At 34.3% G+C, this 25,088-nt stretch overlaps 1 protein-coding gene across 2 annotated transcripts; it reads right to left on the reverse strand.

Annotated features, from left to right (window-relative positions):
- Positions 1-1,318: 1,318 nt before the first annotated feature.
- On the reverse strand, positions 1,319-24,444 carry LOC150098910 (trypsin-1-like). Of its 2 annotated transcripts, none has more exons than XM_090405577.1 (7): positions 24,339-24,444; positions 14,939-15,060; positions 13,323-13,426; positions 11,504-11,582; positions 9,479-9,668; positions 2,733-2,872; positions 1,319-1,575 (listed from the first exon to the last, which is right to left on the reverse strand). In XM_090405577.1, the coding sequence occupies exons 1-7, from the start codon at positions 24,382-24,384 to the stop codon at positions 1,414-1,416; spliced, it is 843 nt and encodes a 280-aa protein (XP_090261703.1). In that variant the 5' UTR covers positions 24,385-24,444; the 3' UTR covers positions 1,319-1,413. The 2 variants fall into 2 exon arrangements, with proteins under 2 accessions (XP_090261703.1, XP_090261704.1); XM_090405578.1 differs by having other exon boundaries at positions 24,342-24,414.
- Between the last annotated feature and the right edge of the window lie 644 nt (positions 24,445-25,088).

Genomic DNA, 25,088 nt, shown 5'->3' on the forward strand with positions numbered 1-25,088 from the left:
GGGCTCTATCTTAGAAACAAAAATCCAAAGCACTAAGTGCGGCATCATTATTATTATTATTACGACAGCCATATGGCAGAGAGATTGCCTTGTTTTCTGAAACGAAAATGAAAAGAGCGGCAAGCTGCTCTTTTTTGAATGAAAGCTGAAAATGCATTATAAGTCTCCTTATTATAATTCTTATAATTTATTATAATAAATTTAAAAATTTTGATAATTTTAAAAAAGTACTAGGGAGTCGCCCTGCCGCGCCCTGGCCCGACTACATCCCTGTACTTAGCAAAAACTACAAAACTATTCATCATACGTCTCCAATTTTCAAGGATCGCTCTCTCTCTCTCTCTCTCTCTCTCTCGTAAATTTGGTATACGCTTCTCAACAGCTCAAACGTCTGTCATATCACCTTACGCATTCTCTTTGTCAAACGCCTCTGCACCCTCTCCAGTACCTTCCTTCCATCCAAATTCCGATGACCAGATTTGATGTAATAACATTCAGATGTATCCTGATCATGGTCTTATACAAAGGAATCACTGTCATTTTATCTCTGTTGATTAATGATACGCTTAATATTGCAGCAATTCTTTTTGAGTGTCATTACAGCGTTTGCAATATGTCCCTTGAATTTCGAATTTCAATTAACAATAATCACAAGATTCCATACTTCATTCACTTCCTCCAGTATACTTCCGCATTAGAGTACGCAGTCCCCCATCTGCAGATCCCAGAGTTCAAGGCCTTGCATCAAGCGCCATTAAACTCGAATTCCCATCCATTTACCCACTTTTCTCTTATTGAGATCCTCCTGAAGAGCCAACTATAGCATTACACTTAATAATCATCCCCCAGCTTCACGTCGTTCGCAAACAAGTGAATATCTTTCTAAATTCCAGTGAAAATATCATTGATGGAATGGTTAAATAGTAATGGTCCTGGAGCTCTGTGGAACCCCCACTGGTACCTTTTTTTTTTTGTCTTTGATATTGCGTTCCCTAATACACAACCCTTTGATATCTATCAGAGTTATTAATTAACATACTAATTTCTTAAAATAAAGTAATTATTACTTAGAAAGTAGAAAAGTAAAATAAACATTTACTTTTGTACTACATTATATTATGTGTAAAAATTATTCGATGGAAACAGGAACAAGGCAATAAAAATTCTTTGGGGGAGGGTGAGAGCAGAGAACCACGTGAAGTAGTGGTGGTCATTATAATATATGTATATAATTTCTTCCTTAAGGACGAGCAGTTAATAGAACTTAATTAATTTCGCATTACAGAATTTTAAATCGTAATTACACACAAAGAAACAATTTAGATGTCTTGCTGTTTATTTAAAATCTATTGATTTATTGCTTTACACATACTACTCTGTCTTTTAGTAAGAAGCTTATTTGTGTTACATCAATCAGTAAGTAACCAAAACACTGTTGATCCAATCAACAAAACTGGAGACTTGTGTATAAACACCGGGATATCTTGAACGACCACATCCATTACCCCATGAAACGATGCCAACTAAAACAGCTTGACCATTAACACGCTTTATCAGTGGTCCTCCTGAGTCGCCCTATAGAAATAAACAAAGAAATTTGCACTTCATCGTGAAAGAGAAACATGCCGCTTACTAAAAATAAATTATACTTATCATATAAATAAATATAAGAATAAATGAAATAAATCTTCTTTTCAAAGAAAGTAAGCAGAGCGCCTTTAGCCCTAAATAACTTTTTGAAGACGAAAGGGAACCCAGTCTCCATTCTTCAAGCATTTGCTGATAGCGAGTACAAACTGTTACTAATCAGATCTTTTCAGGGGTGAGAGTAAAACTGACAACTGTTGCCACCTGGTAGACCCAAATCCTAACAATAAAGAAACAAATAAAAATATCGCTCTCATTAAACCTCATGTTGAATATTGGATTATCACTCGTTCGGGACCTCCTTAAGAACAGTCTGATGATTATTATTAAGTGGACTACTTCGAAAAGAAGTTCGTGGATATAATTTTAAAATGCGTATTACAACTATTTTCAAATAAAATTTGATACCCACGTATAATTCTTATGGTTTTATTCTGATTATCTCTCATGCGTAAAGAAATGCAAGCACACAAGCAATTTTAATAGTCAAATGTCATTTTCACCAAAAAAAAAAAAACATTTAAAATAATGAAGATATTAATTTAAAATTAATATTTCATTACTTTAATTAATGGCATCAAATATACATTTTCATAACTATATATTGAAAATTGGTAAATTGATTTTAAAAAGTAAACAATGACACAAGCGATTAACCCAAAGTTAATTTTGGCGAATATTCATGAGTGACTTTGTAAACAACGTAACAAGAAAACCCAAGTTAAGATGAACGTAACCTGAATTGCAATTCTTAATAGATACATTAAAAAATCTAAGATATATATATCGTTTATCACCAACAAACTACAGTGAATAATAACACACACACACACACACACACTGGAATTTAGTATGCTGATTTGTGAAATTAAATTATTGTATTTATTTATTTATATTTATAAACCGAGAAACATGCTTCTCCCCCCCTACACACACACACACACACACACACACACACACACACACACACACACACACACACACACACACACACACACACACAGTGATGAGAACTGTCAGTATACAGACATCCGATATATATATAGGAAGAAATAAATGGCAATAAACAGAGGATATTGATTTACCTGGCAAGCATCTTTTTTTCCTGTTGTATATCCGGCACATATCATGCTGTCAAAAAGGAGTTTTCCGTATGATCTTTTGCATGAAGTCTTACTAATCAGCGGAACATCAACAGTTTGAAGAGTATCGGAACCTATTCCATCTAGATTTTTAATAAATTTTTAAATTATATACTCGTGAAAAAGTAAAAGACAAAGTTTGGCTAACAAGCCAAAGATAAAAGAAAAACATTCAAGGAAAAAAAAATAATAATAAATTATATATATATATATATATATATATATATATATATATATATATATATATATATATATATATATATATATATATATATATATATATATATATATATAATGTCCATTTACTTTCAATTAGAATAATAATTTTCTAAATGAAAATAAATCATCTTCTGTCGCCCGTAGTTAATACTTTATTTATTTATTCATTTATTACTTTTAATTATTTATTTACACTTTATTCGTTTGAATAAACTTATTAAAATTTTTTATTACCCTTTCAGTTTGTCAATTTCCTTAATGATAAAAAAAAAATCATAAAAAAACTGCTTCATGAATGAAATAAAAGAGAATGGAAACTGCAGCCAAATTTCTACTTATCCGCTCGGTTGTATGAATCAACGCGAAGATTTCGCGTCATCTGCTTAGACGCATTCTGCGCTTGCGCAGCACTTATGCTATGTAATGTGCGTGAACCTGTATGTGCAGAACGATTTAAAAAAAGTTCACGGTTATTATTAATCATCCTGTTTGCGTGTTAGAATATGCTGTACGTCGCGCGCCTTGGCCCAAGAGAGAGAGAGAGAGAGAGAGAGGCCCAAACATGCCACATTGCAATTACAAACATACGAGGGCAAAATAAAATGTGCGGTATAATGGTTTATGTAAAACTTCTTAATTTGTGAGATTTCTTCTGTATTTTAGTAGAATTCCTCAGATAATGCAATAAAAACCATGAATATAGTTAAAAATAATGGTTTGATGTTTTTTAGTTTCTAAACTTTAAGAAACCTTCCAAAAAAAAAACAACGGAGAAACCTTATGAATTGAAATTTTTTGATAAGATTTTTTTTATCGTGCTTAATTCATTTCTATAGATGATCATGATTAAGTACGAGACTATTGCAATATTTTACGAAAATTATTTAGAATTATTCATAAAAGCTTATTTTGGCGGTTTTCAATATTGTACTGGAAGTGAACCCACTCTCCCCATACTAAAACAGACATTACTTTGTGCAGTATCTTATCTGCTTCGGCAAACATGACCCAAAATATGTCTTACTTCTTTGAATTACCAAAGAAATAACACGGTGATATCGCTGTTATATTTGAATAAAAATTTGTATATACTTAGGATAATAACCCGAAAAAAAAACAACTTAAAGAATTTCTGTAATGAATATCAACACACGTAAATTTTCTGTAATTACGATACATATAATATTATAAATATTACAAATTACCATATAATATAACTCAATTTAAAATATAACTTTTATTATAATTTTATTACGTATAATATAATAACAATAAATAACATTATGCAGTATGTATAATATTATATAATAAATATATCTAAATACGTAGGCTGTTCAATAAGTAATAAGGGACGAGGATGGGGTGATCAATCGACCGTGAGTTGCGGTGATTGATTCATTCAATCCAATACCCTTGCAGGGTAATGGATGGCAATGCTGTAGCCAATGAAGTTCTAACTGAGGCTCGGCTATTGCTGTTACCCTCCTGCCATGATCAGAGCTTTAATTGCTCAATAACACCTTATGCCTACACTGTCCTCTACAGATAACGGAGATGAAAAGCATTCTTGCTTCGCCCCTTTAAGCCAGTCCTTCTATAAGGACTATGGTGATGTAGAGTCGGAGGATATGGTTAGTGGCGTTTGCCTAGTGTGTGCTTGTTGATTATGATCTCGAAAAAATGATATTATAGATATGTTAATATGAAAATAGATATTATACCTCGGAAGCCTTATAGCCAAAGCCCTGCACTGATTCTTGCTGCCTCACTAGGGGAGATGCTAACAGCCTTTAGCAAAATGAACCCTAACCAAGCCGACACCAACAAATTCCTCAGGAATACCCAAGTCATCTTCTCCATGATCAACAAGTGACATGCTCTCCTGCATATCGTTTCTGATATCCCAGATATTTTCTCGTTGCTCCGCAACACTTCCACTACTTATTCACTTAAGCCGCTTTTCATCCCAAGCAACTCATTCAGAAGTTTTCTAAGCGCCCGAAAGCTTCTCTGCTTTTTGGTTCAGGCGCTCCCGCACTGCCCTGAATAGGGTGAGCCAAGCTCGTTAATCTTTAACACAAATCTATTTCCTAGCGATGAAGGGATAATAATCCGTGGAATTGAGGTCCATCAAGCCACAGAAGTTACAAGTTACAAGTATGGTGATGTAGAAAAAGAGAGGAAAAATGGCGGCTTGCGTACGCGTATCAGTCTCGCGTTTTGATTAGTGTGATATTTTTGGATTTCCGAATGATATGTAGAGGTAAGCGTTCTTCATTTTGTGAAATATTTACTACCTATGCTAGTAGATCGATTTGATCTACGGGATATTTACATTGGGCTCTAGGACCCATTTCTCAAACTTTATTCTAACAGAGTTGTTGCCTCCTATCAGACATGTCAAAACCTCTCAATGAAAGCATATTCGAAAAAGTTTACAGAGAATTCCAAAGATTAGGAAAACTATTGAGCGACAACTGGCCAGGGAAAGTAAAGCTGTTAGATACATTCCCCCCCTACAGCAGTGACAGAGGATAGGATGGATGATTTAAATGATGGAAGTATGTTGACTGAACCAGAATTAAGACACTCCACGAATATAGAGGATGCTGCATCATAATTCAATAGCCGAACCCCAAACTACAGGAATAGAAATGCATATGGAAAACACAAGCAGCATTACGATATATATGCAGCCTACAACCCCCCCCCCCCCAAATAAAAAACTCCTTGAATCTGACTTAGATGTGATGCTAAACACAGGCAGAGCAGTGATTATAGCCGGAGATTTTAATGCCAAACATTCAGTCTGGAACAGCAGAAATTCAAATATTAACGGAAGAATACTCAACTCTTACACCACTTCAAGAAATATAACAGTAATAGGACCCACTGAACCCACACATTACGGAGCAACCGGACGTCCTGATGTACTAGATATAGCTATATTAAAAACCATAGCGCACAGCTATCAGATACAAGCAATCAGCGACTTAAGTTCTAATCATAACTCATCATATTACAACTAAGCACCATACAAGATTTAACGGAAAACACCACCACATTTATAAATTGGAAACAACTTCCCTCAGCCTGCCAGGAAAACCTTGGTCCAATACCGCATATAACGTCTGCCGAAGATGTAGACAAAGCAGTGAAAACTCTTGAAAAACAAGTACCGACAGCTATAACACAGGTAACAAATATAGCCAAATGTACACCATCAAATAAACTCCCAGAGGATATAAAACGTCTTATCCAAGAGAAAAACAGATTAAGAAGACAATATTAGGGAACAATGGATCCAGCGGATAAACAAGCAGTCAATAGAGCAACAAACCAGGATCGATATGCCCTAAAGAACCACCGTAACTAACTCTGGAATAACAAAATTCACCAATTAAACACAGAGGATCAATCAATATGGAAAATGATGAAATCACTCCGTTCAAAGAGTTTTATACTTCCTCCAATCCAAGGTGAATCTAATGTTGTCTACAACGACGAGAAAAAAGCTGAAGCATTTGCTGACAGTTTAGAAAAACAATGCAGCCCCAATTATATCAATACAGATATAAATTTCATAAGTAAAATTCACACCCAAGTGCGTAAAATAACTCAAAATGCCTCACTCCAATCCAACAACAAATCCGTGTCACAACAGAAATATATGAGATTTTAAGAAAACTAAATAACAAAAAAGGCTCCGGGTTCAGATGGAATAACAAACAAGATACTCAAGTTACTTCCCCGCAAAGGGGTTATGCATCTGGTAGCCATCATTAATACCATCCTCCGGCTAACGTCGTCGGCTTATTTCCCAGAGCGATGGAAAATTGCCGACGTTTTCCTAATTCTCAAACCTGGAAAAAATACACAGTTTCCTGAAAATTACAGACCAATCAGCCTTCTTTCATGCATAGGTAAGATAGACAAACGTGCTATTCTCACACGGGTTCAAGAGGCAACAGATATCAACCATGTCATTCAAGATGAACAATTCGGCTTTAGGAAATATCACTCCACAACGCTACAAATTTACAGAGTTATCGAACATATAACCCAAGGGTATGAATGGCACCAACACTCTGGCGCAGTTTTCCTGGACATCGCAGTTTTCCTGGACATTTTCCTGGGCATTTGATAGAGTGTGGCATCATGGACTAATTTTTAAACTACACGAAGTTGGTATTCCATTGCCACTAGTTCTACTTATCAAATCATATCTAAATAACAGAAAATTTAAAATAAAACTCAACGGTATCAGATCCACAGAGAGGAGAATCACGGCCGGAGTCTCTCAAGGCTCTCTGCTATCTCCCCTACTCTTCTCCATATACATTGCAGATCTCCCCAAACTGTCCCCAGCTATCACCGCTCTATATGCCGATGACACAATTATTATAGCCAGATCCCTCCGTCCACACCTGGCCACAATCAAGCTGCAGAGAGCAATCAGTGAATTGGAGGATTGGTACACCAAGTGGCGTATCGCAATTAATCCAAACAAAAGCTCTGCAGTACATTTCACCAGACGTAAAGCAGAACCGAATACAAGCATACAAATGTTTGGTAAAATCATCCCTTGGCGCAATTCTACCAAACTGGGAGTTCATCTTGATAGACGTCTAAATTTCAAGTCATATATGGATAGTGTCGCCACTAAGGCAAGTCAGACCATAGCACAGCTATATCCACTTTTGAATAGGAACAGCTTCCTAAGCATAAGCAACAAAATCCTCCTTTTCAAATCGGTAATCAGACCGCAACTAACTTACGCCTCTCCAACCTGGGGTCACACGACTAAAAGCAACATCAACAGACTTCAGATAATACAGAATAAATGCCTAAGAATGGCATTTAATGTCCCATGATTCATCAGAAACATCCAGTTACATCAACAAGCCAATCTTCCAGATATTAAGACCTACATGACAAGCATTGTGGAGAAATTCAGGGATATATCACGGATAATCACCCAAATCAGCTAGTTCGACAGGCAGCGGACTACAAGCCCTCAGATCGTTTCAAACATAAAAAAAACGAAATTCTCCATCGCAAGAGAAAGCTGATACAGCCTCAATGCTCACAATGAACGGGTAAATTACCCACAACAATCCCCTCACACACAAGCTAAAATCAGATGAAGGAATGAAGAGTGAAGGACTCGGTCCATCTCCCAAAGAAGTTCCAAGTTATGATGTATAATTATTTTGTGTATTGTCAATGTAAAGTAAATATAAATATTTAAATTACTATAACATTTAAAAAAATGGTATAGTAATTATATGTTATAATAAATAAAATGAAAGCACTTAAAAAACATCTTGAAGTATTATTTACAATTACAAAAATATAGCTTGGTTTAGAAATGTTAAAAAAAAAGTAACTGTAGCTGATTTATATGAAAAATCAAGCAACATGTTTCCAATTTATTTGTAATTATTATCGCAATTTATAAATGTGAATTCTTACATAGATATTTCATATTACCATAAAAGATTGTTGAATTTGATATGGTAAACTCAGCAAATCAGCTTTCGGGTATGCAACTATTACTAACCAAGATAATAAATAAAATTTAATTATATAATTGTTTACTTTTTTTTTATTTTTATCAATTCTTAATTACATTTCAGCGCCTCTTCGTAAAGAAAACATTTCACTTATGTTCACAGGATGCCTCGCACCGGATATCAGTACTTCACGAACGGAAATAAGTTTTAATTTAATGCCTAGGTGGCGGGCTGGTAACAACAAAGTCGTGTGGCTGCAATCGCTCTTTTTTGCTAGCGGTTATGTACAATAATTTCATTTCTTTACAAAACTTTACAGATTAAATGAATATTTTCTCTCAATTAAACATAATTGAGATATGTTGGCTATTGTAAATCCGTGTTTCGCGTCACGAACTAAAGCGCTATCATTACCATAGATATGCTTACTGGGTAATATTAACAAGGACATTGAATTAATTAATTATATTAATTAATTCGCTAGCATTGAATAAAATTATATAATACATTTTATTCATTTCAATACAATAAAAATAAAATAAAAAGAAATAATAACTATATGGAATACCTTGTGGAAATAAGTTATAAAAAGCAGACCTAACAACACAACACGACTCCACGGTTTTAATTACCTCTATGCTGATGTAAACAATGCATTTTAAATAAATCACTCGCTTTTTAATTTATAATTAGTTGTACGGTTTATCTTTGCGTAGCGAATGCTTGCCTGAATCTACACCTCTTACTGGTTTGATTTTGAAGAACTATAAAGTAGATAAATAATAAGATATTGCAAACATTAAATGTCTCGTGCAGTTTCCTAGTTGGGCGACTCATTCTGCTGACTATGAATTACCAAAATGACATTTTAAAATTAAGATTTAAAAAAAAATCAATAAACTGCAGTGGTCTTCCAACTGAGCTTTTTAAAGTAACTTAAATTTACAAACTTACCTTCTGAAGTTTCTCCCCATCCTGAAATCGTTACATAACCAGAAACGGACTGATCTTTGTGTGGCAGACAAACAGTGTTGATATAGCCATTGGAACCCTGGATATCAATGGGTGTAGAGACTTTTACAAGGGCGATATCATTCTGGTAGGTATCCCGGTTGAATCCTCGGTGAAAAATTATTTTTGAGACCTTTAAATAAAAAAAGAGTGTTTAAGTATTTCCCCTCTCTAAAATTCATCCTAAAGTTTAATAAAAATGTTCTTATTCTGCCTAAAATATTAAAAATTTTCTTTATTTTTAAAGTATCTTTCTATAGAATTCCCATGAAGAGATTTCGTTTTTTTGTTTTTTGTTTTTTTTTTTGTATATGCAATCCGGCCAACGATTATTATTTTTATTATTATAATTATTACGCGGCATCCCCAAGGAGTCCGAGAACTCATTGCGCAAGGATACATCACACAACTCATAGTCGACATCACTGAATCCCTCTCCATCTACCGCCATTAACAGCAGATGTTGCCCATACATTACGCGCGTTTTGTCTGTTTTATGGATGGGGGACAACAAAAAACTGCCAGCGGTAGAACTCAAGTGGTAGAACTCAAGCAATTAAATGTTTATTTTTAATTACTTTTTTCGGGGAACAATTCTCAGTTTTCCATTGTCGGTGTGGATAGACCAGTATAAATTTGCTGTTTTATTTCCCAAAGATATTTTCTTCCCATATGTCTTATTCTTTCCCCTTCTTACCCACTATTGCAAAGTTTCGATAGGCAGGTTTCACGTACAATAAGATGATCCATCATGTTTCAACAAAAAATGTTAATAATATAGCGGTGTTAGGTGGAATCGTGTTCAGTAACCGAAGTTTCTAGAGAACAGAGAGTAAAATGTTTTCTCAGAATCTTTAACCGGTGTTGTTCTTACCTCGAAAGGTCGATTTCTGAGAACTGTACTCGAAGGACCCCGTAACACTATCATCTGTTTCTGTACTATCACAGGCGGGGCATAATTTTTTTTTTTTTTCACATATATTTGTCAAAAATTTATTTCAGTTATGAAAGTCCTATAACCAACGTAGAAACGAAATCGTCGATTCAAGAAAAGGAAAAAAAAAAAAAGAAGAAGAAGAAGCTCAATTCATCTATTTACACTATCACGGACAACTTCAGCCATCATGCAGGAAAAGCAAATAAAATCAAATAAAAATAAACATTAAATTCATTTACGACAAAAGTTCTGCAAATATATATGAAGATTTCCTTTTTCAAACAGTGTAAATTTCATTCTGTATGACATTTAGATTTTTTTTTCTTGAAAAAAAACCTAAACTTCTTCGATAAGGCAATTTTTGTTTCGTGCGACATAAAAAATCATCAAAAAGCTTTAGAGGATTCCAAACAATTAAAACTAAAAAAAAAAAAAAAAATGCTTCATCTGATTAACAAGTCAATAGCTTTATAATCCAAATCTACAATCGTTATTACATTACTCTGATTTCTAATATTTCATTAGAAGGAAACGATTAAGATCGAAATATTAAACTACATCTTTAGAAAAAAAGAGGAATTCATATTATCTCAATGAATATAATAAATAATAATACAGTTTAATATATAAAAATAATTTATGAATTCTTTTCTTTATGCACTTATTTGCTTTTTATATAATATTCGAATAATAAAATTAAAAATGAATGAAGTAAATTTATGAGAGTCATCCAATATCCTTGGAGGGTAATGGATGGCAATGCTGTAGCCAATGAAGTTCTAACTGAGGCTCGGCTATTGCCGTTACCCTCCTGCCATGATCAGAGCTTTAATTGCTCAATAACACCTTATCCCTACATTGTCCTTTACAGATAACGGGGAAGATGAAAAGCATTCTTGCTTCGCCCCTTTAAGCCAGTCCTTATAAGGACTATAAGTAAATTTAATAAATTTACAAACTTACCTTAAATTTAATTAAATTAATTTTAATTAAATTTAATAAATTTAAAATTTAATAAATAAAAAACTTACTTTGTGAGTGAAGGTGGTTGGTGATTTCTCATTTTGGTTATGCAAACCAACGACAATTTCATAATTTGCAGCTGAGCCTCTAAATATAACAATAAAAAAAAGTTTACGTACTGTCCGATGTCTTTTTATAACACATGAATTAATATCAGTAAATATTAACAGAATGTTACAAAGTAGTTAAATTTAAATACACTTCAATTTAGTGATACGGAACAATGAATTGCGATGAAATATGTATGCAAGATTAAAATGCATCTAATATATAATATATGCATAAAATATTAGTGATAATTGAATTTTCATAACACTGTGCGTTATGCTTTTTTTTTTTCCTTTTTTTTTTTTTTTTTTGGCAGCTTCTAAAATCTGTCGACTACCTTAAGAGGTTCCAAGTGTCAAAACCCTATTTTATTCGATGCCGTAGTCAAAAATATCAGCCATATAATTGATTTGTAAGATCAGAATGTTGAGCTAAATCCTCCCTGGGGTTCAACAATTCACCACGTTATTCCAAAGAAGTAGTGATATTTTATGATCTTTCTTTTAACTTCATGTATGTAGCATCGGAACCACACGAAAAGAGATGTCAAAACCCAACCGGATAAATAAATATTTATTTTTAAACATTTCTTCAAAGGGCACATCAGACAGTGTAGGTTATGTCTAGTTTATTTTCCAAATTTCAACTCTTTGTGACCCATAAAAAATTCGTAAAACATATGAACTGCAGCGTATGAAGCAAAGAAAGAAAAAAAAAATAGATAAATGCTGACAATGGCTAAATTTCTTTCTTCGGTAGTAAGCTGGTACTCACCATTTTTGAAGGAAATTCATTGCAAATAGTACAGGAAAGTTCATAATCAGTTTCATTCTCAAATATTTAATAGGCTTGGAAACATGACAATCAGAAGACTCGATTAGTATAAAATTGTTTATATTAGCACGTGCAAGCGCGTGTGTTATTTTGTTTGCACTTTTTTTCTTTTAATTTTTTTTTTTTAAACTTCGCGTTACAATACAATCGTGTCACTTGAATTAATGGCCCGGAAACGGAATGCAGGAAAAATTACAGCTTTGAAGTTCCAATAGATGAGCGGACACTGTCTGTAGGTGGTTTTCTATAAGCGCCTTAACCCCCACATCCTACGTAAATTCCAGGAAAGAACATCTGTTGATATGAAAACACCATAAAGAATTCGGAAAAGAGAAAGAGGAGTAATAATTTATGCATTAGTAATAGTTTATCGAAATCATTATGATTTAAGTGTTCCTTTATGGTGCATAAATGGCATTCTTCTCTCGATTACGACAATTTTTGATTCATAAAATGTGTGTGTGTGTGTGTGCCACCATTAAACGACCACCACAACAACGCATCTCTTTCGGCTTTCTCATGCGTGTACTCATTCGCTGCAATTACTGAGTGATTAGCTACGGCAGCTTGTGGGAAGGTGTCTATCATAAATGACACTGAAAATTAATGATATTCGACACGCAGACAGTACTACAGATTTAGCATGCCTTACACCATACTAGTGAGTAATGTATCGTAATAAGTACTTTTTAAAGTATACAAGTACAGTTTTGGAATGCAACTGTAACGAGTTCACGAATCCAGCATTCTGCACGGTTATGTAAAAGTGAGGGATCAAAGAGCCAAATTGGGAGAGAAGGGTGAGATATTTCTCTTCTCCATATCACTTGACAAATGAATATTTCTTTCTATTGCTCTTTAGATTAACAAATGAAACCCCTAAAATCCGTTTATTAGATTTTCAAAAAAGCCAATACTAGATCTATTATTTTAAACAGTACTTACCCGTTAATACAATGCGCTGCTGTGATAACCCATGATTCACTCAGTACTGTAGCTCCACAAACTTGAACGAAAGCTCCACCGGGTATTTGTCTTTTAAATGACGCCTACGGGAGACAAGAAAGGAAAGAAGAGAAAAGGGGATAATATGAATAGACCGAAGTGAGAGAACTGTATGTTAAATAACTAGTTGAAAGACCGTTGTAGTAGAAAAATATTTTATAGAATGCCCACGCGCTAATTCTGGAGTTTATGAAATAAAATATCGCATGACGTGTTCTCCTACAATTACTGCGTCATTCTAATCACATGATTGAAATGCAGTACATTAACTATAATACAATATTCTATATTTGCAAATATCTGTGTGTAGAGTGATCGTTGAAATATCTATTACAATACATATCTACGTCCGCGCAGATAAGATGATTAACAAACCCTCGACACCGCAAGGTATATCTACCTATTTGATCTAAATGTATTTCTTTAAATGTTTAGTCGGAAAATGTTTAAGTTGATTTAAACTGTGTTTAATTTAAATTTAAAAATTGTATTGTATTAAGTGAAATAAATAATACATACATAAATATAAATAAATTGATAATACGAGGGGTTTCTGAAAAGTAAGGTAACTTTTTTTCCCCCGGAACCCTACTCTATAGACAAAACATACAAAACCTCCAATAAGCGGCGGGTGATCTCACCGAGACGAAATTTATCAACCGACTTCTTGTTAGTACCACTCCCAACCGACTTGTCGCTGGGGGGGGGGGGATATATTTGGCTGTAGAGGCGTATGTTCACTGGGCGGAAAAAACCCCACTGCCCACGCCCGGCTAACTTGGCTATGCCTGAGGAAGATCCTCCAGTTCCTCACGTCTTCGAAGGGAATCGAAGCTGGGATACTCCTTCCCCAGGCTTATATAGTTGCGAGGCGCAAAGCCACTGGGCTAACCGCGCGGACTCGTATTTTTAACATTACATCTATTAAAAATATATCCTGCTTCTTCACGAGTGTGCACCCCGAACGAGTTAACTTGTAAACTACATGTATAAATATAAAGAAAACGTGGTTATAGATAATCATCGAATTATATCCAAACATTGTTTTAAAATGTAAGAAAATAAACAAATGAAAATTATAAAATTATATCAAATGATAAAATAAAAAACAGAATTAATTATGACAAAAAAGGGTAGTAAAGGGAAAGAAGTGCTAATTATTCGCCATGTCATGATAATTTATAATAAATTTTATTAATGTTATTTTAATAATAAATGTTATGTCTATTTTCCTATTTTTTAGACGAAATTGACTATATTTGATCAGATAGATTAATTAATCCATTCTATACTTAAAAAAAACATCGAAAAATCATATTTAAATTTAAATATAATAAAGGTTTCTTACGTCATTTGTGTGGCGTAAAATTATTCTTAAATAATAATAAAAATAACTGAAAAATAGATGTGTTCATCTTTAGAAACTAAATCAACCCTAATAGAATATATCCAATTCACATTTTCATTGCTATTTTTGATGATCGCATTTTAAGATATTCCTCGAATAAACACACTGAACGTGATAATAGCAATGACTTATTAAAAACAGACCTTACCTGCCAAGGAAACTCTCCCCGCAACGCTTCGCGACCACCCACAATTCTGTCACCGCTGTAGCTATATTTACTACCTCCACAGGTGTCAGCACTTCTCTGGAATCTTGAAGCTCCCAGAATGCCTGAAAATATTGTGCAAGAATGAGGAAAATGTAATTGGACCTTTTTTGTTAGCAAGTCTGTCGTTTGGATGTAAATAAAAAGTTTCCGTTACCAAACGTATAAAATATCAAATGTGGACAAGACGAAATGCAAGTGTACAGCGCTATAAATAGATACCATTTGAAAAGGAACACATCGGTATTAAATATAAATAAATTAACTGATTTAATTTATCTTTTTTTATTTTATTGTTATACTTTTTTTTATTTTAGTTTGTTCTAGAGAAACTACATTAGCTGGCGAAAAAAATATTAAAGTTATTTCAGGAGTTCTGCACACTTACTGTGTTGTTAAACTAACCATGAATTTAATAAAATACATTTACAGGCTTCAAACTTGATCTCCATTCTGTCTTATCACTAATGTTCAATATTTGGATAAGCCCTGTATTTCTCAAAAAAATTGTTGTTGTTGTTTCAACGCCATAAAAAATGGAGCGCATGATGGTTGTTAACCTAATCTGACTTACAAATAACGTGCACTTGCATGGTCAGTCACACTTTACATCACTTCACTAAGCCCGCATGCGCAGTGTGCACAATTTATGATATCACGCGCGCGCGTGTGTTTGTGCGCTTTCACTAAGAGCATGGAAAACTTTTTTTTTTTAATAATTATTTCTGTAGGTTTAGTTCTTCCTTAGGGTACAGGAAATGGGTGAAGGGACTTTCTGACTATACAGTTTGTGCAGTCTTCCACAAATACTGACTCCATCTCCCTTGACTATGTTTGCCAAGGAAAAAGTGGCTAATACAAGGAAAATGTTTTTCCACGCTGCGATCATTTATAAATTCTGTAACTGCTGTTGACATTCCATTTTATTTTAATTTTTAACTTTACGAAGATGATTCTACAGGAAAAGTAAATCTTGATTGTTTTTCACACTTACCTTATATGACAAACATTTTTTTTTTTTTTTGTAATATATAAAGATACTTATAAGGATAATACATAAGGATTGCATAAATAGGGAATAAATTATAAAAAGATAAAAGATACCTATTTTTCATATTTAATTTTTTATTTAAATTAAAATTAAAAAGTCATAATGCAAGTTAAAACAAATTGGTCAAATTTTGAAATAAAATTATTTAGATGTTTTATACTAAAATTGTGCTACTAAAATAATTTATTAATTATCGGATATCTGTTTTATCAATTTTTATAGTTATTAACTTATTATAAATATTAAATTCTTGTAACTAAATCAAATTAATAAAATTCTAATTGTTTATTTCAAAATACTTTGAAATTAAATAAATATTATAATAAGATTTAACACACCTTATATTTATCGTCATCATGTTACAATATCCAATTAAATAAAGGCGTGTTAAGATAAAGAGTAGGACTGAGTGGAAAAATGGCGGCTCGCGTGTTAGTGTTTTGTGTCGTGTGTTATTGATGGTGAATTGTGTATTTGACTGATAAGTTTTCAGAGATTTATGCTTATATTCATTAGTAATATCAGTTATTTGCTTGCCGCAATAAACAGGCATTTTACATTTTATTTCCCATACAAGGTAAGTCAACTGACTTCGCAAAGGCGATACGCTAGGCCTACTGCCATTAGTGTCGTTGTTGTATTTTAACATCTTGTTGCTAGTTGACGCGCCTATGCTTGATATTGCTGGTAGTCCTTTGCGGCTGCGGGATATTTTACAAAAACTTCTGCTGGCAGGTCTTTAGACCTGCGGGATATTTTATTAACGCACATACGCAACTAAATCGATATGAGCGTGCCTGACCTGGACGTATTTGCTGATCTGCTCGAAAGAGAGCCAGCTCTTGAACTCATTGATAAACTACAAAAGAAGTTCAAGTTGACATGGCCTACTAGCATGATTGACCCCGACACTATTATTGAGTCACTCGATAAAAAGCTAGCACTCAGTTTTATTAAAAAGCTCCTCAAAAAGTTTGAACGGGATTGGCCCGGCTACTTAAATTTGTATTCCTCACCTGAAGTTGAAGTTGAGGAAAATGAAGACTCCCCACAAGTGGAGGAAAAACTCAATCTAGTTGTCTCTACCTCTAATCCTTCTGATCAAGAAGAAACTCACGCACGTAAGAAGAGAAAAATTCTTGCTGCTGAATCAACAAATGTTGTTGGTATGGAAGAGGATGTTCCCATTTCAGATCCCTCTGTTTCCCACAATGAAAAGGTGCCACCGATTATCCTAAGGGAAAAGCAGAGATGGACAACACTCAGAACCATCATGGCAAATTCACAAATTCATTACACGTCTGCTAAAAATGCAGACGAGGGAATACGAATTCAGCCCACCACGGTGGCTGACTATAGAAACCTTACAAAGGAACTGGATACTAGAGGAACCCAATATCACACATTTTCACTTGCCTCTGAAAAAAATCTGAAAGTAGTCTTACGAGGAGTCTCTGAGGATATTGACACAGATGAAATAGTTACTGACCTTAACCTACAGGAACTACCCCCCATAAAGGTCACTAGAATGTTTAGATCAAATAAGACACCTATGCCTTTAGTCTTAGTAGAAATTCATAACATCTACAAAGACATTTATAATTTAAAATCAATCTGTGGACTCAAAATCACCACAGAACCATTGAGAAAGAAATCATCTTCTGGGCAGTGCCACCGGTGCCAAAAATTTGGCCATGCCCAGAAGCTATGCAAAGCTCAGTTCAGATGCGTAAAATGTGGCGAGAATCACCCCACAAACACCTGCGCCAAGCCAAAAACCACCCCGGCTAAGTGCGCTAATTGTGGGGGTCCCCACCCTGCTAATTATAGAGGGTGTATGCATCATCCCAAAAACAGATGGAATGATCCCAGTCATCAATCTACCTCGTCATCTAATGCGAGAGTTCCTGAAGCTCAGGCTACTCAGTTCTCCAAGAGTGAGAACATGACAACTGGTGCTCGCCCATCATTAACTGAGCCCCTTAAGAAAACGAATCTTCAACATCAAGTAAGAACATATGCTGATGTGGCCCGCTCCAAACAGATAGTACAAACCCAGAACCGGAATACTCCACACTCAAATCTATCAGCTGTTATCACCTCTTCTCTTGCAAACATGCTCCAGGATTTCAGCAACTCAAATCCATCCTTAAGTGTCACAAAAAGATTCCTACAGCAAACCCAATCCATATTATCTGCACTCTCTGATGCATAAGAAAAAAAATCGTCCCAAACTCTCTTAGGATTATCGGTTGGAATGCCAACGGTATAAAAAACAAACTATTAGAAATCCAGGAATTTAATAATAGATACAACCCAGATATACTGCTAATTAATGAAACTCACCTGAGGCCTGCTGACACCCTGAAAATCAGAGGGTATCAGATTTACAGAAACGACAGGCTTGGGTATAGAGGTGGAGGTACAGCCACTCTTATCAAAAGCTATATCAATCATCACTCAATAACCAACCCTACTACCACCAACCTCGAAATCACAGGAATCAATGTTCTCACAAACTCAATTGGGAACCTCAAAATTTTTTCTGCTTACAACCCTCCATTAAAGACATTATTGACCTCAGATCTGGATGCCATCCTTGGAGTAAAAGGACCGATCATCATCGCTGGAGACCTCAATGCAAAGCATCCTGCTTGGAACAGTAAATCCACTAACAAAAATGGTCGTATCCTTTCTAGCTACACAGGATTAAACCATGCTGTTGTGGCTGGACCTACCGAACCAACTCATCTCAGTACATCTGGCACTGCTGACATCTTGGATATAGCCATCCTGCAAGACATTAAACTACAGTACAGCCTTACATCACTAAACGAGCTGTCGTCGGATCACAACCCAATTCTACTGCAATTGGGAGAACAAGAATGCCTGTCTCCTCCTCATTCAGGCATATCGTGGGAGAGATTGTCTAAAGCACTTCGGGATCAAATAGGACCCGTCCCACACATATGCACACCAGAAGATGTGGATTCTGCAGTGACTAGCCTCACCCAACAGATTAAGTCCGCTATAATGGTTGCAACCTTCCAGAAACCTGTTCCCAAGCCTGATCGTTTGCCTGAGGACATTATGGACCTGATCAGAGAGAAGAACAGAGCTAGGAAGAGATTTCGTAACACTCGCGCTCCTCAGGATAAGACAGTGCTTAATAGATTGAATGGAGCAGCAAGAGATGCACTTAAAACGCATAGAAACGAAGTTTGGGATAAAAAGTTAGCCTCTATCTCACCTATTGATCACTCTATCTGGGGCCTACTGAGAAACATCAAAAACAAAAACAGATCCCTCCCCCCTATAATCTCAAACCAGGGCCTAATCCACACAGATGCAGATAAGGCAGAAGCCATACTTAAAAATCTTGAGGATCAGTGCAAACCATCTTATAACAACATTGATTTCAATCATCTGTATAAAATCCACAGACAGGTTAGACATGCACTAAACCTCCCGGATACCAGTGCTGATCATATTGCACCCGCATCACCTGTTGAATTATATGATATTATTAAAAAACTTAAGAACAATAAAGCTCCTGGACCAGACAGCATCTCAAACAGGGTGATCAAGCTGCTGCCCCGAAAAGCTATAGTGCATCTGACCAGTATAATAAATGCAATCTTAAGACTTCACTATTTTCCTTCCACCTGGAAACTGGCTGATGTGATTCCTATACATAAGCCAGGCAAAGACCCACACTTACCGCAGAATTATCGTCCAATCAGTCTCATCTCCAACCTGGGTAAGATTGCAGAGAAGGTCATCCTCTCACGACTCCAAACCTCAATAAATGACCTAAACATCCTCCCTAAAGAACAGTTTGGTTTTCGGCAACACCATAGTACTACCCAGCAAATCCATAGAATTGTGGAATATATCATCACCAGCTACAACTGGCGCCAGTACACAGGAGCTGTTTTCCTAGACCTATCTAAAGCATTTGATAAAATCTGGCATTTTGGACTCCTGCACAAACTTATCTCAGCCGGCATCTCACTAAAAATGGTTCATCTAATCCGTTCATATCTTCAGAATAGAACAATGCAAGTTAAAATTAACGGTTCTATATCGTCCCAGCGCCATATCTTTGCTGGAGTGCCACAGGGATCTCTACTGGCTCCATTGCTGTTTTCTGTATACATGTCAGACATCCCTCACAATCCGATGACTTCCATTTTAGCGCTGTATGCGGACGATACGGCAATACTAACCAGATCCCTCAGACCCCACTTCGTTACTAGAAAGCTTCAAGAAAACATTCTAAAGCTGGAGGGTTGGTTCTCTAGGTGGAGATTGGAAGTCAACCCCCTGAAAAGCTCAGCGGTTCTTTTCTCAAAAAGGCCAATGTCTCCTGCAGGAGATGTGTTACTATTCAATACTAAAATTCCCTGGCAGACAGAAACAAATTACCTGGGTGTAATTCTCGACAAAAAGCTATCTTTCAACCAACATATCAAGTCTGCATGTGCAAAAGCATCTAAAGCCATAGCTCAGATTTACCCGCTAATTAATAGAAATAGCAAGCTCAGCAACAGAATCAAATTGCAACTTTACCAGATGACGATTCGTCCCATAATCACCTATGCCTCTCCAGCCTGGAGCCACACCTCTAACGCTAACATTATCAAGATTCAGCGTGTGCAGAACAAGTGCTTGAGAATGATTCTGAACGCCCCGTGGTATGTTAGAAACAGCCAGCTCCATAGAGACACAAATATTCCATATATTCTCTCTTATCTACAATCCTTAGCTTCCAAGTTTTTTCTAAAGACGTCCACACACCCCAATGATTTGATTCAACAAGCTGCAGCATATGAGCCAACGGACATATTCAAATATAGAAGACCAAAAACTATATTAGCCTCCTATAACGATGCATAATCTCCATGCCCATTCAGGGCGAGCAAACTGCTCGTAAATTTTATCCTCACTGTAACCACGACAGATAGCGGGGAATATGAAAAGCATCTTGCTTCACCCTTAAAGACATAAATGTCAATTGTCAATTGTTAAGATAAATGAGCTGGATGATGGGTGATATAGAAATCGACCGTGAGATGTCGTGATTAATGATTAATACCCTTGGAGGGTAATGGATGGCAATGCTGTAGCCAATGAAGTTCTAACTGAGGCTCGGCTATTGCTGTTACCCTCCTGCCATGACATCATCAGAGCTTTAATAGCTCAATAACACCTTATCCCTACACTGTCCTCTACAGATAACGGGGAAGATGAAAAGCATTCTTGCTTCGCCCCTTTAAGCCAGTCCTTATAAGGATATAAATCGTTTATGGTTATATAAATATAAAGAGATAAATCGTTTACGGTTAGTGTTCTATTATCACTATTTTTTTTATATTCTTTATAATAAGTTGATATTTAAGACTATTATGCTACTATTACTATTCTCTTTTCTATAATAAATAATTAAAATTTCCCTTTGAGAGTTATCAACTAACAATTTAATTTTTTAGCGTTATTAGTTAGAGTAAAATATTTCATCGTTATATTACTGTAATTTAATAGCGTTGTTAATTGTATCATATCGTAATGTAATAATAATATTAAAGTCAATAACACTGTTTTAAGTGTTCTTATTGCAACTGTAATAAACATCTTCACTTTTATGATGATTGTGTTCTTATTGTTATGAATAGTACAATATAATATTTTAAATATAATTAATTAGATGTCTATGTCTTTTGCCATGGAATTTATCTTCACGATAAATTCCATGGCAAAAGAAAGACCTTATGATTTCTATTTTAACCACTAGATGAGTTTTTTTCTAATGTAGTCTCTTTGTTAATAACTGAAAAAAAAAAAGTACAGAGGAGCAAATATACTGACACAGTTTAGAGCAAGTTTATAAAATTAGCGTTAATTACTAAAATTCTAAAAAAATTTTAATTATTTTTTTCAAATTTTGTTGGAATTAAATAAATATTCTAAAAATATTTCACACACTTTATTTTTATTATCTTATGAAGCGTATAAAATTACAGACGAAGGTTTTTTTTTTTTTTAAGCATCTTTACCTTTTAAAACTGTAATGTTCTGGTCCTGTTTTAGTTTAGTTTAGTTTTAAGTTTTTTTTAAATACTATTTTCATGTTAATAATATGTTATTCAGAATTGTTAATTTAAAACTAAAATTGTCGTTTAAAACCAATAATTTATTTATTTATTGTTATTAAATAAATTATTAGTTTTAAACGTTTTATTAAATTAAAAAAAATAACATAACTGAGTTTTTAAAGTTCACATTAAATCAATTTTAAGCATTCGTATTAAATTTTAAAAAATTGCTAAATTAAGCGTTCTTAAGTTCACTTGAATGCATATTTCTTATATTAGCATTTACGATCACTACTTATTAGTTGAAGGTACTTAACGTTTTTATTATATTGCAATAAATAATCAAACCGGAAATGGTTCTCAAAGAAACGTTAGACGTGGTATTAATCAATAACTTCATCTATGAGTAGCTCTCCCGTGAAGATCATGAAAAAAAAAAAAGTATTCGTTGGAAATACTTTCCACAACGCCGAAAAATTACCATTTGTTTCAAATATTCACGCAAGATCATTGATACGATACAAACAGGATCCATTGATTGATAGTTTTTTTCCTTATCTCACATTGCCTTTACTATAATTACTTTCAGAAATTTGTCACAGCTAAATAACTTGGCTTTGTTTTAACCTGTTAATAATAGGAACAGCAGCAATCCTATGGTTGCAATCTTCTATATCTGTCAGTGCACGTGTTTGTTGTCCGATTTGTTGTTTAGTAAGGGGGAAAAGAAGACTACAATACTACAGAAAACTTTCAAGACTACATACTTACTTGGTTATTCACATTAAGACATATTTTTGCTATTTCCCTGTGCTTTTTTTGGGAAGGACGATCTGGTTTTCTGCAACGTTTAAATTTTAGACTCTGCCATCTGCCCAGAAAACATTGACGTATTACCCAATTGTCATATCCACAGGCTTTTTCACATTTGATATCAGTTACTCGCAATAGTGTCAGCTGCCATAATTAATACACTGCAAAAGATTTCGCGAGGTTCAATGGTGGCATTCCTGAACTCAATGCCTCTCTCAATGTATTCTGATGATGACTAGACATAATATTTCTCTTCTTGTTATGCTTCTCCGCTCGTTCTCTCTTTTTTCCGGCTTCACTTATCATTTTTATGTTTTCGAAATTCGAAAACAAATTCGAAAATTTGATATTTTGGAATTTGTTTTAAATTTAAAATCAGTTATATCCCTTAAAATATTAAACAAACTTTATGCCTGATCGTACAAGTGTGTTGGGTGTTATGTTTTAAATTCTATCGCACTATCTACATTTAATATGTAGCAAAGTGACCAACAGAACAATTCCACGTGGAATGTTGAGTCATATTACAATACATAAAAGTATATTCTTTCCATCAAGGTATTAAACTTTCTCCTACTGTGAACTTGAACACTCTCCTTTTTGCCGACGACCAAATAATAATTACAAATTCTGAAGATAACTTACAGAAAGCTATTTTAAATCTAAATGAGATATCCAAAGATCATGGTATGATAATTTCAACAGAAAAATCAAAAACTATGGCCTTTAAAGGACAAGATCCAGAAAGAACTAAAATAGTAATAGATAACAAGATTTTAGAACGGGTGAATTAATTTAACTACCTAGGATATATAATCTCATATAAAAATGATAAACCTAAAAATTGCAAAATATTTAAAAATAACAGATGTCATTAACTCTATATTTAAACCAAATCTAGTACAAAAACATACCAGAATAAAAATATACAATACATTAGTTCTACCAGTCTTAATGTATGGAATGAAATCTGGACAATAAAACCAAAAGACAAACAAAGATTAATAACAGCGGAAATGAAGTTTATGAGAAAAACTGCAAGGTACACTGTATTTGATCACAAAAGAAACGAATCAATTATGAAAGAATTAAACCAGGAATCAGTAATAGAAAAAATTAGAAAATATAAACATAAATGGATGGAACACGTTCAAAGAATGAAAACAGAAAGATTACCAAAACGAGCCTTAAAGTACAAGCCATTAGGGAAAAGAAAACCAGGACGTCCTCTTAAACGATTCAACGATGACTTCTAAGGCCGGAACAGGCCATGCTAGGCCTAAATCCTTGATAGGCATGATGATGATGATGATGATATTCTTTCTAAAGATGGATTCAAAAGCTTAATTGTTGAATAACTTCATAAAATAAAAGATCTTCTCACCACCATTTAAGCATCCACAGACCAGAATAAAAAAGAAAACTTCCATCTTGAAGTCATTCACTTATAAAAATGTGTTGCCTAAAATTAAAAACGAGCTCTACCAAATAAAAATACTGGATTGGCTAATGAGAAAAAGCAGTTCTTTATATAGTTATACAAGAGACGATCTTTGAAACTTGTAGGATAAGTTTTACTTCATCGATTACGTAAAAGAACATTCAGGCGATAACTCGGATTAAACATTGATCTTGTTAAGAGCTAAGCCATCAAGGTTGCAGTAATTTATGGTTCGTTTGTATACCGAAGGATTTTTGATATTTAACTGAAGTTTAGATAAAAGCCAGAATGTCAAAAAGTTTTGAGTCTCATAAATATTGAAGGCTTTTATTGTCATTATGTTTGAGAAAGAATAGAATAAGATTAAGCAACTTGATCGACAGATTCAAGTTGAGATTTAGTTGGTTCGTAATCAGTTGGTTTCAGAAAAGATAGGGATGGAGAATCAGAGAAAAAAAAGTTTCTCTGAATAAATCAAATAAAAAAAACTAGTAATTTACATAATATAAGATTTTATGTAAATTCAAAAATTTAACTCCCCCGAATATTGATTCATATATATATATATATATATATATATATATATACAGGGTGTTCGGGATAAATTTGACAGTTTCGTAAGGAAAAAGAAAATCTTCTTTGTATCTATTAAATTTAATGAATTGACAAAAAAACATTACAGGCAGAGTTAAT

This window comes from Typopeltis vanoorti, chromosome 15 (assembly GCF_054136105.1).
Source record: "Typopeltis vanoorti isolate ZY-2024b chromosome 15, IOZ_Tvanoo_1.0, whole genome shotgun sequence".
In the NCBI taxonomy this organism is placed as follows: domain Eukaryota; kingdom Metazoa; phylum Arthropoda; class Arachnida; order Uropygi; family Thelyphonidae; genus Typopeltis; species Typopeltis vanoorti.

What these genes read in the sequence shown, in the direction of transcription:
- LOC150098910 (XM_090405577.1), bottom strand. Translation starts at nt 24,384, where the DNA reads ATGGAAGTTTTCTTTTTTATTCTGGTCTGTGGATGCTTAAATGGTG. An exon ending in GGGGAGAGTTTCCTTGGCAG is followed by an intron (nt 13,427 to 14,938) that starts GTAAGGTCTGTT and finishes TGTCTCCCGTAG; the next exon opens with GCGTCATTTAAAAGACAAAT. An exon ending in CAACCACCTTCACTCACAAA is followed by an intron (nt 9,669 to 11,503) that starts GTAAGTTTTTTA and finishes TTTTATTTAAAG; the next exon opens with GTCTCAAAAATAATTTTTCA.